We start from the raw sequence: 16398 nt of genomic DNA on the forward strand, positions 1-16398 counted from the left end.
TCCATCTATATCTATTGAATAAGAAACAACGGCTGCACGGTGTACGGTTGTTATATTAGAATTTTTATTTTGTGTCATGAAAAATGGGCATCGAAATAGGTTAAAGGATCAGTAATGCTTGTTTGGAAGGCAAGTCACTCCTATAAATAAACATTAAAATAAGTGTATATATGTGTACTCTGCAGTAGTTTAACCCCTTGGAGGTGCCACAATGTTTGCAATTATAGGTGCCAACCAGTTCCCCCCCCCACAGTGACAATCTATATCCGACTCTAGAATATGTTCCAGAAACATAAGCCAGCCAATCATTTCACTGCCTCCTCCCACTACACTAAGGTCCAGCTTGCCTCGACTATGAACCAGGAAGTACAGCAGGGAGGCAGGGGTTGAACCAGGAAATACAGCAGGAAGGTAGGGACTGAACCAGGAAGTACAGCAGGGAGGCAGGGATTGGAACCAGGAAGTACAGCAGGGAGTCAGGTACTGAACCAGGAAGTTACAGCAGGGATTGAACCAGGAAGTGCAGCAGGGAGTCAGGTACTGAACCAGGAAGTACAGCAGGAAGTTACAGCAGGGATTGGAACCAGGAAGTACAGCAGGGACTGAACTAAGAAGTACAGCAGGGAGTCAGGAATTGAACCAGGAAGTACAGCAGGGAGTCAGGAATTGAACCAGGAAGTACAATAGAGAGGCAGGGATTGAACCAGGAAGTACAATAGGGAGGCAGGACTGAACCAAGAAGTACAGCAGGGAGGCAGCCACTGAATACAGGCAAGTATCCTTTACCCACAGAGGTTTATGAGTTATAGGCTATTTCAAGTAAGCACAACAGGGAAAACAAACAATACTGTCCCTTTAAAGCTAAAAAAAAAAGTTAAATATCAGTAAAACGAGGAGACGCTGTCTAGAAATTGACATTTTCGACACCTGCAAAAAATAAAACCTTTCGAAAGATCAGTTTGGCCTTTGCTGAGAGGTAGAGGGACACAACTCATGCACATTTGTATAGGACACTACTCCATGCATAACCATTAGAAGGATCTGAGAATCCATGAAGCCCTATGGGGCATATGTGGCCCTTGCAGAGGCTGTTAAGGCCATATAATGTGCCATAGAGAGATACTTGTGGTTCAGAGCAATGTGTTTGCCAGCCTGGCCCCTGGGGGGTTGTCTGCCAATGCCAGGAATAAAAATAAATACTCATGCAACCCTTATTTATAAATCTCCCCGCCCAACCCAGTGACTGCAAAGCTTCTGGGTAACAAGATAAAATAAAAATTCGTCCCACAGTAATTCCGCAGCGAATCAGAATACAGGGCATGTTGTGACTTCATTCTCTGCGATGTTATAGGGAGGTGACTGAGTATCTGAAATAAAACAACTGCACTGTGTTGCTACAGAGCCAGATCCTTTGTCCTTTTCTTTCACCCCAACTAAAAAAAAAAAAACCACAACATGCGACACAGACATGGGACCCATCCTGGGACCCCAGAGGAGCCGGCCATATACGCAATTTCACACGAATACACATTAAATTAAAAAATGAAACAATGTCCCTCAGTGTCTCCTTGCAGCAGCACAAAGCAGCAGACACTGCCCCGTGCTTGAGGTGAGGGGCAGCCAGTGGGGTTGAAGCAACAGCAGACACTGTGTGGAAGGGGTAGAAATGCTCCTGGGGTGAGCTGGTTAGGGTACGGGCAATACTGACGTGGCCACTGTCTACAAAGAAGAGGTCTGTCCAATCCACGGGATGAGCCTTAGTTTCTCTTTTTGACCCTCGCTCATCAGATGAATGCACTGGGGTAAATGCTAAGACTTCCGAGCCAGACTCCTAATCTGATTGGTTAATAGGAACTGTAGCGATCCTGCGGAGGACATAGCGAGATTCGTTAAAGGCAAGCGGGGAAATACACAAAGGGAAAGCAAAAGGGAGATTTGGGATCATTGTTACCTGTAGAGAATTCATCACTCCATTAGCCAGAACTGCCATCTTGCCGGCCACTGATTTTACTCCCTGCTTAAAGTGGGTTATATCTGCTGCGGGCATCACATTACCGAGGGAGACACCACCTAGAACATGGAACCCACCAGCTTGCATCACTTGTGCCCAAACATGCAAATCATGACAAACCAAGAGCTCTGAGGGGCTTAACACTCCATATGGGTACAAAGCCTCAACCTGAATGGCTGACAGAATAACTATCGTGTAGACCGGATGAAAACACTCAGCAGAACATTAGTGGCAATGGGTCAAGTTAGCGGGGAGTGGGGCAAAAAAGACCTACTACCCTTGCAGGTTTCTTGCCATAGAATGAAAGACATGACGGGTCACCTAGATTGGATTATTGTGCCCAGATTTTGCTTGTTAACGATACAAGGCGACCCACAGCAGGTTACATTTAAATAAACGGAAGAGATCGGTGGCCAGTTGTGGGCACTCAAAATTCCTCCAGTGTCCCCTAAGGAAAGGCCCACATAACAAGGTTACATATATTCATCAAGAGGTCTAGGGCAGCAGGGAAAACCACTACTCTGACCGAGTATGAATGCACTGATACAAACGCTCAGATGTCCAACCTGCAGGCCGCCCAGCTGTCTCATTTCCCCAGACAACTATAGGCAATGGGGGGTGCAGGAAAACACTGCTCTAGGGCCGCAGGTTGGAAATAATTGGCTGGCTGGCTGCTGCCACTTTATGGCAGTTATTGTATAAAACCCAAAGCGGTATAAATGGCAATGCCCCCCCAGTTGGCCGTTCTACTGACCTGACAAGTTTACAGCATTCGGGTCTCCAAAGAGGTCGGCTGAACTGATGGAGTTGCTAGAGGAGAGCTGCTGCAGGCGAGATCTGGCTTCATACTAAAAGGAAGAGAGAATGCAATGAGTGCCTAAGCAGCAGCCAGTTCATCATTACACTCCTACGAGGCACAAAGTAGATAAGCAGAGCAGTTATAATGGGATTTAAAATCTCCAATAGCCAGTGATTGCATAAAAACCCAGTCCAAAAAGCCACAACAGGTCTGACTTATGCAACAACTATTTTTCCACCAACTGCAGCATAGATATAGAATATGCCTCCCACTAAAGCAAGAAATTACCCCCCCCCCCCCCCCCATACAGAGAGATTCAATATGGCTCTCACTTCTGCATCGTTTTCTCGTCCAAAGAACATGTCTGAGGAAATGGCTTTGGCGCTGGCAAACTTCATCCTCGCTTCGTTGGATTCTGGGGCAGGGGCGCCTTCTGGTTTCCTCCGGTTGGCGGGCCTGAACAGAGAAGACACAATGCAGAAAAACATGAAAGCTCTGAGCAAAAACAATGTGGAAAACAGATGAATTCAGGCTGTGCGACAGGGGTCACTACCGCAATCCTATGTTTGCTAAATGCTTGCAGCCATTTTTCAAGTGAATCACATGACCCATGAATGCACCCAGAGGTGCAGGCACTTTGTATAGAAATGAACGGGCGCTATTCCAAAAGTTGTCACCTACCCACCAAGCAGGAAAGCACCCTGGGGTTTAAGGCATAAAACACACAAGGGCTAATAACTCACCGATCCCTTGCTGGTTGGATACTGGAGATCGTCACCTCTCGCTCTTCCTCGGCCTTATCTGCAGAACCCCAAGAAGAACTTTCTGTCTCCCACCTTGAGCTAAAACCATCACCGAGAGAAAACGGGTTGTCCTTATACCTGAGAAATGACGGGACAACGCAATATTACATAGGGGAAACTCCTGACCAATCATATTACCAGAATCCAATGAATGAAGATCTTACAGGGCAGCCCAAAAGCAAACTGAAAAGTTTTACTACTGAAAGTAAATTCAGGGTAATGTACCCGCTTTAGGAGCCCTAAATATGCCACGGCATGCAAGGAACCAACTAGTTCTGAGGATGTACAGAGATCGGATCTATTGATCGTTCTACATCCATCTCTGGGCAAGGCTGGCGCGTATGTGAAAGCCTGTAAGATGGTCACCGGCCAAATCATCATTACTCGTACTTTGGGGGCCCCGAGGTGAAGCTGGCATCCTCCAGAAGGTCGAGCTGGGAGCGCGAGGACTTGTTAGCAACTGGCGTCTCTTGCTCAATGACATGCATCTCCGATAGCAGAGAGTGAGATATGGAACTGGAAGAACAGAAAAGGGTAATCATCACATTAGCACTCACATACGCTATCAAACACCTCTGGGACTCCCTGTCGCTTAAAGAATAAGTAAACCTTTTGCAATTGACTTTCATTATTTTTATTTCCAAGCTATTAAGGGTTAAAAGAACTGTTCATATGAATGCATTTTGTTACAACAGCACCACCTGTTGGTCACTTTCCGAACATGCTGTAGTCGAGGAAGTTGTCAGGAGAAAGAAGAGGCTGATCTGATGTTCTTCTGGGTAGGAACGATGTGAGATAAGTTATGTGAGGTTTCTAATTATATATATATATATATATATATATATATATATATATATATATATATGGACAGGGACCTCCATCTTCTTGTGTCTGACTCTTATCTTATTGCAACTATATCTTTTATTTCTTTGTATTTATTGTAAAATTTTTATCTTAATAACACCATTTGTATTAATGTATTCTACTGTACAGTGCTGCGTACATATGTAGCGCTTTATATATAAAGATATACATACATACATAAAGATATACATTCATATCTTGGCATTAAAAAATAAATAAATGAATCATTTACAGCATGTATTTAAGATTTACTTATCCTTTAAAAACCCTGGTTGTGGGATATCAGCCCTGCTCAGTGTAACGTCATAATGTTGTGGGTTTCCGAGATTCATTTGTCTGTCAGCATCGGAAATAACAGGCCATAATGGGCCCAAGATTCCCTGTGACGAGGCGGTACTGCAAGTGATAAAGCTATGGATACCATCGGCTGCAATATGATTTTTAAGTTAAACATTTACCGGGTGGTCCCGTGGTGGTGGTCCCATTTACTAGGCTGCTCTTTATGGAAATTAAATCCATTCACCACCCCCACACCACTAACCATCAAAGGAGTTTTAATCCTCTGTACAACCGCTGCCTTTTCTATAGTAAAGCAGAAAGGATAGACTTTGGACTGGCTGCAGTTAGGCCGTGCAGTAATCTCTATGAGCAAGGTGCTCTCCGTCAGCTGTTCTTAACCCTTTTGAAATCAATGGAGTGGGAAAACAGCCTAGAGTTTGAGACCAAGTCCATCCTGCCAAATACCATAGGGAAGAGAGCAGGCCACGAGAAGGATCCGCCCTATCAGAATCTCGGTACCTGCGTGCAGCTAAGCCCATGCCCAGTCTCTCCGCTTGCTCTCGCTTCTTTCCTTCCAAATTCTGCAGCTTCTTCTCCTCCTGCTTCCTGTCAATTTGAAGTTCCTGATACGCCAGCCTCATAGAGGATACACTATAGGGGAAACAGAATGATGGTAACCCCTTGGGTGTTCCACTATAAGTAGGGAAGTTGTGTAATAGAAAGGAAGAACTCACAGAGACTCTTCTGCTTCTTTCTTTAGCTCAGCTGCCTGCTGCTCTCTTAACTTCTCTGCCACCTGGGCGCGACGCTCGATCTCGCTGAAGCTCTGACTGCTCACCTTCTGGGCACCCAGGCCCTTCTTAGCCCCCAGCTAAAAGACATATTATATTGCAGCATTATATAGACATAGAAATTGCAGCCCATATAATAAGACATTTCTATGCCCCAACACTAACCCTTACCCCTTTCTTAGCAGTGTTGACTTTCTTCTTTCCAATAAGGGACGGTTTCACTTCTGTAGAGAGAGAAATACATCAGCAAGTGGTGCCCCAAATGCCGCCCCTTGGTGACTTAGGGTTAGTAGGTAGGTGGCAGTTTCCCAGATACAGCAAGCCATTCTGGGACCAAGGCAACTTAGCGTTAGTGCTGCAGGACCCTGAGCAGAAGGAAACTGCCCGCAAACAGGGAAGCAGAGAAACAATAGGACAGTGTAAGAGATCACACGGCATCTCCAGGCTGCAAACTGCACAGCACATGACATGCCAAAAGCGAGCCAGTCACCAATCCGGTCACCTGTGCTCAGTGTCGCCTCCTCAACTGAAAGGCACATGGCCCGGTCTGATGGGGGAGAAAGGTACATGTTTGTTCAGCAGAAATATAGGGCATCACATGGCTGCCCCCCCCAGAAATACACTGGAGCGATGGTAGGGCTCAGACTGAAGGCCAGTGGAGATTTAAGGAGAGTGCACACTTGCTCTCCTTGATACAGATGAAAGTCCAGCTTGAGGGTCAGCGAGAGAGAGATTCGGGGGTGAAGGGTTATTTGCAGTCCTTAATATTCTAGAACTATGGTTGTTACCCCAGAGGTTTCTGCTACCTTGTTATTAGTCCCTGCCCGCGTATGGCCACCTTTATTCTCTATTCCAAGCTCCTGTGCTACTCTCTAGTGGCCAAATCTCAATCTGCAGCTGGGATTGTTCTTGATCCTGCTGAAAGTTGCAGTTAGACTAGCCCGGAATAAAAGATAACTGACTTCAGGACACTCGCAAAGGTCCTACATACGTTTCTACTGGCGCAATTAGCTTTACCCTTTCCAACCTACATGTGAGCAAATATAAAGAATGGAAATGGACCCACTCACCCACGGCAGCTTTTGGGGATGTGCTTAGAATGTCCACACTGGGCCCACACTCTGCACCTGTAGGAACACAATAATATCTGTATTGCACAGAGCGCCATGGAGACTGAGGTGGGGGCACATCAGATACACACTCACTTGCAGAATCAGCAGTTTCCGGAGAGCTTATAGTTCTTGTTACAGTGGTAACTGTGGTAGATGTGGGTTCTGATGCTGGGGTTGCCTCCCAGGAGCTGGAAGGCTGAAGAGGTGAGCGATTACAATGGGTCCAGTTAATGGCGCCCGTGAAATGTAACCATGACAGTGACAGGAGCAGCGCTTACCTGGGTCATCTCTGCAAAAAAGTCCGATTCTTTCTTCTCTGCCGGCTGAACGAGAGCGCAGTTCATCCCATCGATCCAAAGCTGGCAAGAGACAGAGGTTCATCTTATAAACACTTCTCATGTGGCACAAGTACACTGGCTCATTCATCTGGGCCCCTGGTTGGAGGGCCCTGCCAACAAGTAAAATGGGGCCCCAATGAAAAAAAGGCACCTTGCTTACACCTTTATCTACCCTGACCAAATCCTATGTCAAAACCCACATTTTCCCCACAAGTCCAACCCTTTCCTGACCCACTAACTGCGCCTTTCCAGCTCTTGCCCTCCCTCTGTCAGGAGGCCCCTGACTGCAGTGCCCCTCTCTGATGGTGACCGTGCCCATTTATATACCAGGCAGGCCCAAACTAATGCTGTGATCAGCATCCAATAGGGTGAGGTGATGCACTGACAAATCTCGGTGACTGACGGCTGCACTGGGCCATGGATACGGTACCAAGAGCACCAATACAAACACACAATGATATCCATATTTGCCATTTGTTGGCACTGTTACCCAATGGCCTCCCTGGCTCACTCACATCAGTGCCGTGCTTAGACATGGCAGCATTCGCCAGCTGTCTGATCTTCTCCCGGTACATCTGGGCGCTGCGGCTGTTGTACTTTGCATTGGTGTCGCTGGTGGTGGCGCCGTGCTGATGGAAAAACGCATTCTAGTGAAAGACAAGAGGGAAGGTCCATTAGAAGCCAAGAAGGAAGGTGTTAGTGCTCAGACAGAGATTTCAGCCCTCGCACACAGCCACACTAACACCGGGGACAATGGAGGCAGGAAAGACTTGGCACAGGCAGCTCCCCACAGACCAGTTACTCACCGCACTGGCATTTCCTCCCACTTGCATGCATCTCAGTTGGAACCAGCTCCAGTTAGAGTCCAGCTCCGTCGATCTGTTATGGAGACATTAAGAAGTGGTTGAGCTTTCTAACCAATCCCATCAGGCGCCACATACACAAACATGGCCCCCACTCACCTGATGAAGCTGAGATGAACCCCCAAAGAGCGGTGGACTCCAGAGCAGTCAATGCAGAGGAAGACTCCATAGGGGATACTGGCCCAGCTGGGATTCTTAGCACCGCAATCAAAGCAAGACTATAATAGAACACCAGAAAAGTGCGTTAATAGAGTAAAAAAGGGAGACATTCATAAAAATAACAATAAAAAATAACACAATTTTCACTTTAACATAGCGAGAGAAGTGGTGATGGCTTTATGCTACGTGTACTGGAACTTTCCACTGTGTCCACTGAAGAGCAAACATCCTTAAATGCAAACGCGCAACTGCCTCAATGCTTGAGAGACCTGAGTGACAGGCGGCACCAATACAGACAAGCGGCTGCGACTCTCCAAACTTCTCACTAGCCAACACAATGGGTCAGTGGGGTTCTTCTTGCAGTTCTGTTGGATCGGGCTGTGGGCCCCAGGGAACAAACCAGCGGAGATGCCCAAGCCATGTACATCTATTTCTACATTATGTGCCAGCCCTAGGGCCACATTATTCATTGTACGGCCGCCAAGTGCCCAAACATAGGAAATAGGGGGCAGCGACTCAGTAAATCCTGACTAAACCCGATCATACATGTAATTATCTGCTTGTCTGGTCACCAAACAAATGGATTTTGCCCAATCTGAGCCCCAGTTTATGGTCCAACAATAGGATCACACTGTGTGCCTACAGGGAGCGAAGTGGGCGCTGATGTGTCCCTCACCAACAGGATATCTACTGGGCCGGCAATACCAAGGGGCCCATACATGGTTCTGGAGGGGCAAGTTGATCAGACAGTGTATGGCCAGTGTAAATGGCAGCCCATTAACCCTTTAATACAATGGCCTCAGTGCCTTCCCTGCACAGAGAATACCCCTAGCTGAGGAGTGCGTAGGGCTCAGTGCAACAAGACAACCCTGCCCCTATATACAAACCCCCCCCCATGTATCTGGGTCCCAGGGGCCTGATGAATGCAACTGCCCAATCTGGCCCATCAGTTAGGCAGCCACTACCAGCCAAAGATCCCACCCAGCCTATTAAAGACTCACTATTGTATTACACACTTGTGTTTAAATTAGCATTAGAAAGGGAACAGTGGAATCTATGCCTTATTCCCCAAACACTGTACTGCCCAGTCTGTGACCAATCAGGTCAGCGGCACAGTTTCTGTATCATAGGAGCTGCCCCCCCCCCCAGGTCAATGTGTCAATGTGCCTCGCAAATGATAAAGATACAGCAAAACTCACTATATCCTTATTCTGGACCCAATTACCATCAATTCTTCTTTCCCCATAAATAACAATAACCCTAACGAGCCCACAGTCACTGTAAGGATTTCTCCACCAATCACAGTGCAGCTGCTCTCCTGCTGCTGCCAATCAATACAATGGTACCAGGGTGCAACAGATTTTGGGCTCCCACCCCCCAAACATCAGAGCCGCTGTTTCACTCCATTTCCTTTAGTTTGAGCTAATATCAGTAACATACAGCCTGTGACCCCCCCATGTCCCTCTATAGCCCCCACTTACCCAGCCAATGAGACAGTATAGCCCCCACTTACCCAACCAATGAGACAGTATAGGCCCCACTTACCCAGCCAATGAGACAGTATAGCCCCCACTTACCCAGCCAATGAGACAGTATAGGCCCCACTTACCCAGCCAATGAGACAGTATAGCCCCCACTTACCCAGCCAATGAGACAGTATAGGCCCCACTTACCCAGCCAATGAGACAGTATAGGCCCCACTTACCCAGCCAATGAGACAGTATAGGCCCAACTTACCCAGCCAATGAGACAGTATAGGCCCCACTTACCCAGCCAATGAGACAGTATAGGCCCCACTTACCCAGCCAATGAGACAGTATTTCAGTATCCACTTAATAGCCAATAACATCTGGCTCATTGTCCCACAATCTACACGCCTTTCTGGCTTCTGACAATAGGGGCCCCTGTCTCAATTCCCACCTGTTCTATTCCCCCAGCGGCTCTCTGCCCCCCAGCGGCTCTCTGGCCCCAATACAATCAGGCCACTGTTCCTGATGAGCCCACACGTTCCGGCTACAGAGCCCAGGCTTAGTTACCTGCCCAGTCTGTACCCTCCCATATAATAGCCCCATATGCCCCCAGTGGTATATCCTGCACAATAATGTAAGAGGGGGTACAAAGCAAAGCATGCTGGGAATCCCAGGCTTAGTTACCTGCCCAGTCTGTACCCTCTCATATAATAGCCCCATATGCCCCCAGTGGTATATCCTGCACAATAATGTACCCGGGGGTACAAAGCAAAGCATGCTGGGAATCCCAGGCTTAGTTACCTGCCCAGTCTGTACCCTCTCATATAATAGCCCCATATGCCCCCAGTGGTATATCCTGCACAATAATGTACCCAGGGGTACAAAGGAAAGCATGCTGGGAATCCCAGGCTTAGTTACCTGCCCAGTCTGTACCCTCCCATATAATAGCCCCATATGCCCCCAGTGGTATATCCTGCACAATAATGTACCCGGGGGTACAAAGCAAAGCATGCTGGGAATCCCAGGCTTAGTTACCTGCCCAGTCTGTACCCTCTCATATAATAGCCCCATATGCCCCCAGTGGTATATCCTGCACAATAATGTACCCGGGGGTACAAAGCAAAGCATGCTGGGAATCCCAGGCTTAGTTACCTGCCCAGTCTGTACCCTCTCATATAATAGCCCCATATGCCCCCAGTGGTATATCCTGCACAATAATGTACCCGGGGGTACAAAGCAAAGCATGCTGGGAATCCCAGGCTTAGTTACCTGCCCAGTCTGTACCCTCTCATATAATAGCCCCATATGCCCCCAGTGGTATATCCTGCACAATAAAGTAAGCGGGGGTACAAAGCAAAGCATGCTGGGAATCCCAGGCTTAGTTACCTGCCCAGTCTGTACTCTCTCATATAATAGCCCCATATGCCCCCAGTGGTATATCCTGCACAATAATGTACCCGGGGGTACAAAGCAAAGCATGCTGGGAATCCCAGGCTTAGTTACCTGCCCAGTCTGTACCCTCTCATATAATAGCCCCATATGCCCCCAGTGGTATATCCTGCACAATAATGTACCCGGGGGTACAAAGCAAAGCATGCTGGGAATCCCAGGCTTAGTTACCTGCCCAGTCTGTACCCTCTCATATAATAGCCCCATATGCCCCCAGTGGTATATCCTGCACAATAATGTACCCGGGGGTACAAAGCAAAGCATGCTGGGTATACACACATTAGGAGCCAGTGTACAGGGGGGGGGGGGGTTCTAGTAACCGCACTAATCAATAAGTCGGACCCTCGGCTCCTCCGCCCCCATCTACTGTGGCCCCTACATGAGTGAGGGAAGAGGGGCCCCTATTGTGGGATAACGTTAGTGAGACACATCCCGGTACCTACCCAGGGGAGGGGGCGCACACACACAACCTTGCCCCAAACCCCGCACCCTGCCCCCTCACTCCGGGACCCGGACTCCCATGTCTGTACCTTGTTGGTAGGCGCAGCCCGAAGCCGCTTGAACACGGCCTGAATCTCCGCTTTAGTCGGCTCGGCTGCCATGTTCTCTCCCCTCACAACCTTTACTCGCCGAGAGCCAATCAGAGCGCGGCGCTCCCTCACGTGTTCCGTGCCAACAGGACTTGCGACCAGAGCCGACCAATCAGCGAAGGGAGCGTCATCGGCTCTGAAGGGGAAGCTACAAACATCCGGTGCCGGAGAGCTGACTGTTTCACTTCCTGTGCCTGGAACCGGGCTGTCACATGGTGCGATGACGTCATTAGGCCCCGCCCACGCTGCTTAATCACACAGCATGATAGCTGCAAGTGCCTATCCTCGGAAAAGGCCTTCGTGACGTCACGGTCACGTGGTAATACCATGTGACAGCTCCATTGCGCATGCCCCGTTATTGTGCGGTACATTCAAACACACAGACAAGCGAATGGCTTCTACTGGCAGGGGGTATCACTGTGCCTCTGATTATCTGGGGGAGGGGGTATCACTGTGCCTCTGATTATCTGGGGGAGGGGGTATCACTGTGCCTCTGATTTTCTGGGGGAGGGGGTATCACTGTGCCTCTGATTTTCTGGGGGAGGGGGTATCACTGTGCCTCTGATTTTCTGGGGGAGGGGGTATCACTGTGCCTCTGATTTTCTGGGGGAGGGGGTATCACTGTGCCTCTGATTTTCTGGGGGGGGGTATCACTGTGCCTCTGATTATCTGGGGGAGGGGGTATCACTGTGCCTCTGATTATCTGGGGGAGGGGTATCACTGTGCCTCTGATTATCTGGGGAGGGGTATCACTGTGCCTCTGATTATCTGGGGGAGGGGGTATCACTGTGCCTCTGATTATCTGGGGGGGGGGTATCACTGTGCCTCTGATTATCTGGGGGGGGGGGTATCACTGTGCCTCTGATTATCTGGGGGGGGGGGTATCACTGTGCCTCTGATTATCTGGGGGAGGGGGGGTATCACTGTGCCTCTGATTATCTGGGGGAGGGGGTATCACTGTGCCTCTGATTATCTGGGGGAGGGGTATCACTGTGCCTCTGATTATCTGGGGGAGGGGGTATCACTGTGCCTCTGATTATCTGGGGAGGGGGTATCACTGTGCCTCTGATTATCTGGGGGGGGGGTATCACTGTGCCTCTGATTATCTGGGGGGGGGGGGTATCACTGTGCCTCTGATTATCTGGGGGGGGGGTATCACTGTGCCTCTGATTATCTGGGGGAGGGGGTATCACTGTGCCTCTGATTATCTGGGGGAGGGGGTATCACTGTGCCTCTGATTATCTGGGGGAGGGGGTATCACTGTGCCTCTGATTATCTGGGGAGGGGGTATCACTGTGCCTCTGATTATCTGGGGGAGGGGGTATCACTGTGCCTCTGATTATCTGGGGGAGGGGGTATCACTGTGCCTCTGATTATCTGGGGGAGGGGGTATCACTGTGCCTCTGATATCTGGGGGAGGGGGTATCACTGTGCCTCTGATTATCTGGGGGAGGGGGTATCACTGTGCCTCTGATTATCTGGGGGAGGGGGTATCACTGTGCCTCTGATTATCTGGGGGAGGGGGTATCACTGTGCCTCTGATTATCTGGGGGAGGGTATCACTGTGCCTCTGATTATCTGGGGGAGGGGGTATCACTGTGCCTCTGATTATCTGGGGGAGGGGGTATCACTGTGCCTCTGATTATCTGGGGGAGGGGGTATCACTGTGCCTCTGATTATCTGGGGGAGGGGGTATCACTGTGCCTCTGATTATCTGGGGGAGGGGGTATCACTGTGCCTCTGATTATCTGGGGGAGGGGGTATCACTGTGCCTCTGATTATCTGGGGAGGGGTATCACTGTGCCTCTGATTATTTGGGGAGGGGTATCACTGTGCCTCTGATTATCTGGGGGAGGGGGTATCACTGTGCCTCTGATTTTCTGGGGGAGGGGGTATCACTGTGCCTCTGATTATCTGGGGGGGGGGTATCACTGTGCCTTTGATTATCTGGGGGGGGGGTATCACTGTACCTCTGATTATCTGGGGGGGGTATCACTGTGCCTCTGATTATCTGGGGGGGGGTATCACTGTGCCTCTGATTATCTGGGGGAGGGGGGTATCACTGTGCCTCTGATTTTCTGGGGGAGGGGGTATCACTGTGCCTCTGATTATCTGGGGGAGGGGGTATCACTGTGCCTCTGATTATCTGGGGGAGGGGGTATCACTGTGCCTCTGATTTTCTGGGGGAGGGGGTATCACTGTGCCTCTGATTTTCTGGGGGAGGGGGTATCACTGTGCCTCTGATTATCTGGGGGAGGGGGTATCACTGTGCCTCTGATTTTCTGGGGGAGGGGGTATCACTGTGCCTCTGATTATCTGGGGGAGGGGGTATCACTGTGCCTCTGATTATCTGGGGGAGGGGGTATCACTGTGCCTCTGATTATCTGGGGGAGGGGGTATCACTGTGCCTCTGATTATCTGGGGGAGGGGGTATCACTGTGCCTCTGATTATCTGGGGAGGGGGTATCACTGTGCCTCTGATTTTCTGGGGGGGGGGTATCACTGTGCCTCTGATTTTCTGGGGGGGGTATCACTGTGCCTCTGATTTTCTGGGGGGGGTATCATTGTGCCTCTGATTATCTGGGGGAGGGGGTATCACTGTGCCTCTGATTTTCTGGGGGAGGGGGTATCACTGTGCCTCTGATTTTCTGGGGGAGGGGGTATCACTGTGCCTCTGATTTTCTGGGGGAGGGGGTATCACTGTGCCTCTGATTTTCTGGGGGAGGGGGTATCACTGTGCCTCTGATTTTCTGGGGGAGGGGGTATCACTGTGCCTCTGATTATCTGGGGGAGGGGGTATCACTGTGCCTCTGATTATCTGGGGGAGGGGGTATCACTGTGCCTCTGATTATCTGGGGGAGGGGGTATCACTGTGCCTCTGATTTTCTGGGGGAGGGGGTATCACTGTGCCTCTGATTTTCTGGGGGAGGGGGTATCACTGTGCCTCTGATTATCTGGGGGAGGGGGTATCACTGTGCCTCTGATTATCTGGGGGAGGGGGTATCACTGTGCCTCTGATTTTCTGGGGGAGGGGGTATCACTGTGCCTCTGATTTTCTGGGGGGGGGGTATCACTGTGCCTCTGATTTTCTGGGGGGGGTATCACTGTGCCTCTGATTTTCTGGGGGGGGTATCACTGTGCCTCTGATTTTCTGGGGAAGGGGTATCACTGTGCCTCTGAATCGGTGGGATGAGTGGGGGGCACTGTGCCTCTTAATGTCTGTGGGGATCACTCTGACTGAATCTCAGTGGGGTAAGGTGGGGGGTCATTGTGCCTCTGAATGTCAGTGGGTTATTCTGCCCCTTAGTGGGGGGAGGGGGGGACTGTATCTTTGGCACAGTGGCCTAATCCCTCATCCTCCTGTAGTGGGCTATGGCTTCTCATCCCTTTTTATTATAACTTAAAGGAGAATTCAACCCCCTTGATGTTAAGTCCCAGTCCAAAAATAGCGACCGGAGAAGCAGAGTGAGTGCAGCGGAGCTCCCGGCCGCCATGTTTTTGTCTTCTTTCTCCTCTTCGGCACGTCCTGTCTCTTTCGGCGAATGCGTATTTTTCCAACTAAGATATTCAAACCTGGCCAGAACACCGCTCCATTCACAAAGATTATTAAGATGGCGGCTGGGAGCTCCGCTGCACTCACTCTGCTATTTCTGGAGGGAGGAGGATTCAGGCGTAAGACTGTGCGGGGGGGGGGGGGGGGCACTTAACATCAAGGGTGGTTGAAATCTTCTTTAATTCACAGAACTATTTAATTTTAGTAATTAATCAGTGGCATCAGTTTTTTAATTTAGATACAAATGTGTTAATTGATTCTTTTTTCTCTTATTCTACAGCAGCTGCTGGAATCCTCACATTCCCGAATGGAAGTTTAATATAAATTACAAGTAAGTCTAAAGGCATTCTTTTTAAGTACTTAAGCTGCCCATACACGCGATGTCGCCAAGCGAACGGATCTTTACCCGGTATCCCCACCTACGGGTGGCGATATCGAGGTATCCAGGGGCGATTCTGGACATATCGCCACCTGAGGCGGCTCCTGGATGCCGCCCCCCCGCTCCCCAGCCCTTACCTTCTGAGCGCAGGAGCGGGTCCGGGGGCGGTGAGATCGCTAGTGCAGAGAGCGCAATTGCGCTCTCTGCACTAGAAGAGCCGAATTTCCGGTTTAAAAAACAGAAATTCAGCTCTTAAAGTTATCAGGAGCGGCTTTTTGCCGCCCCTGGTAACTGGGGCGCTTCTGCCGCCTGAGGCAAGTTTCTCAACTCGCCTAATGGCAGAAGCGCCCCTGGCGATATCGGGTAACATGTAGGCGAATTCGACCGAATTCTAACAGCAGCAATGGGGCATTCGTTTCCGACTGAATTTTCTAACCTGGCCGATGGATATCTGGCCAATTTCAGGCCAGATATCGGTTGGGCAGGCCCCTCGTTTCTGCCCCATACACGGGCCGATTAGCTGCCGGATCAGTCTAAGGGACCCATATCAGCAGCTACAATCGGCCCGTGTATGGGGACCTTTACTGCATATCTAAATTCCCAGATCCCTGCTTGCTTCTCTGAGATATGGTGCTGGCAGCCTACAGCAGAGTGAAGCCTACAGTGACATCACTGAAATCTCTCTCCCCTTCCTGTAGGTGCCAGCGGCAGCCTTCCTATTCTCTGAGCATGTGTGTAACTTGATCCTGTCTCCTGTTCTGATCTACACATGCCCACCAGCCAATCAGAAGCGGATCTGGCAGAGGGGAGGGGGGGGAGGGAATGAAACATGTGCAGTATGAAGCAAGGAGGGAAAGGGAGAATACCTTTTTAGAGATGGCTGCCTGATCTAGAAAATGTGAGTAAGTGTGACAGTAAATATGTGATTAGGTGAGCCAA

The 16398-nt window shown here is 49.7% G+C and overlaps 1 protein-coding gene across 3 annotated transcripts; it reads right to left on the bottom strand.

The window, feature by feature from the left end:
• Positions 1-42: 42 nt before the first annotated feature.
• arfgap2 (ADP ribosylation factor GTPase activating protein 2) lies at positions 43-11811 on the bottom strand. 3 transcript variants are annotated; one of them, XM_031900067.1, is made up of 17 exons: positions 11468-11811; positions 7960-8078; positions 7804-7876; positions 7513-7644; positions 6938-7018; positions 6753-6855; positions 6618-6674; positions 6050-6094; positions 5719-5771; positions 5491-5627; positions 5276-5407; positions 4004-4129; positions 3554-3691; positions 3143-3266; positions 2766-2859; positions 1952-2070; positions 43-1865 (listed from the first exon to the last, which is right to left on the bottom strand). In XM_031900067.1, exons 1-17 carry the CDS (start codon positions 11537-11539, stop codon positions 1845-1847), a joined length of 1626 nt encoding a protein of 541 aa, XP_031755927.1. In that variant the 5' UTR covers positions 11540-11811; the 3' UTR covers positions 43-1844.
• Positions 11812-16398: the final 4587 nt, after the last annotated feature.

This window comes from Xenopus tropicalis, chromosome 4, assembly GCF_000004195.4.
Source record: "Xenopus tropicalis strain Nigerian chromosome 4, UCB_Xtro_10.0, whole genome shotgun sequence".
In the NCBI taxonomy this organism is placed as follows: Eukaryota; Metazoa; Chordata; class Amphibia; order Anura; family Pipidae; genus Xenopus; species Xenopus tropicalis.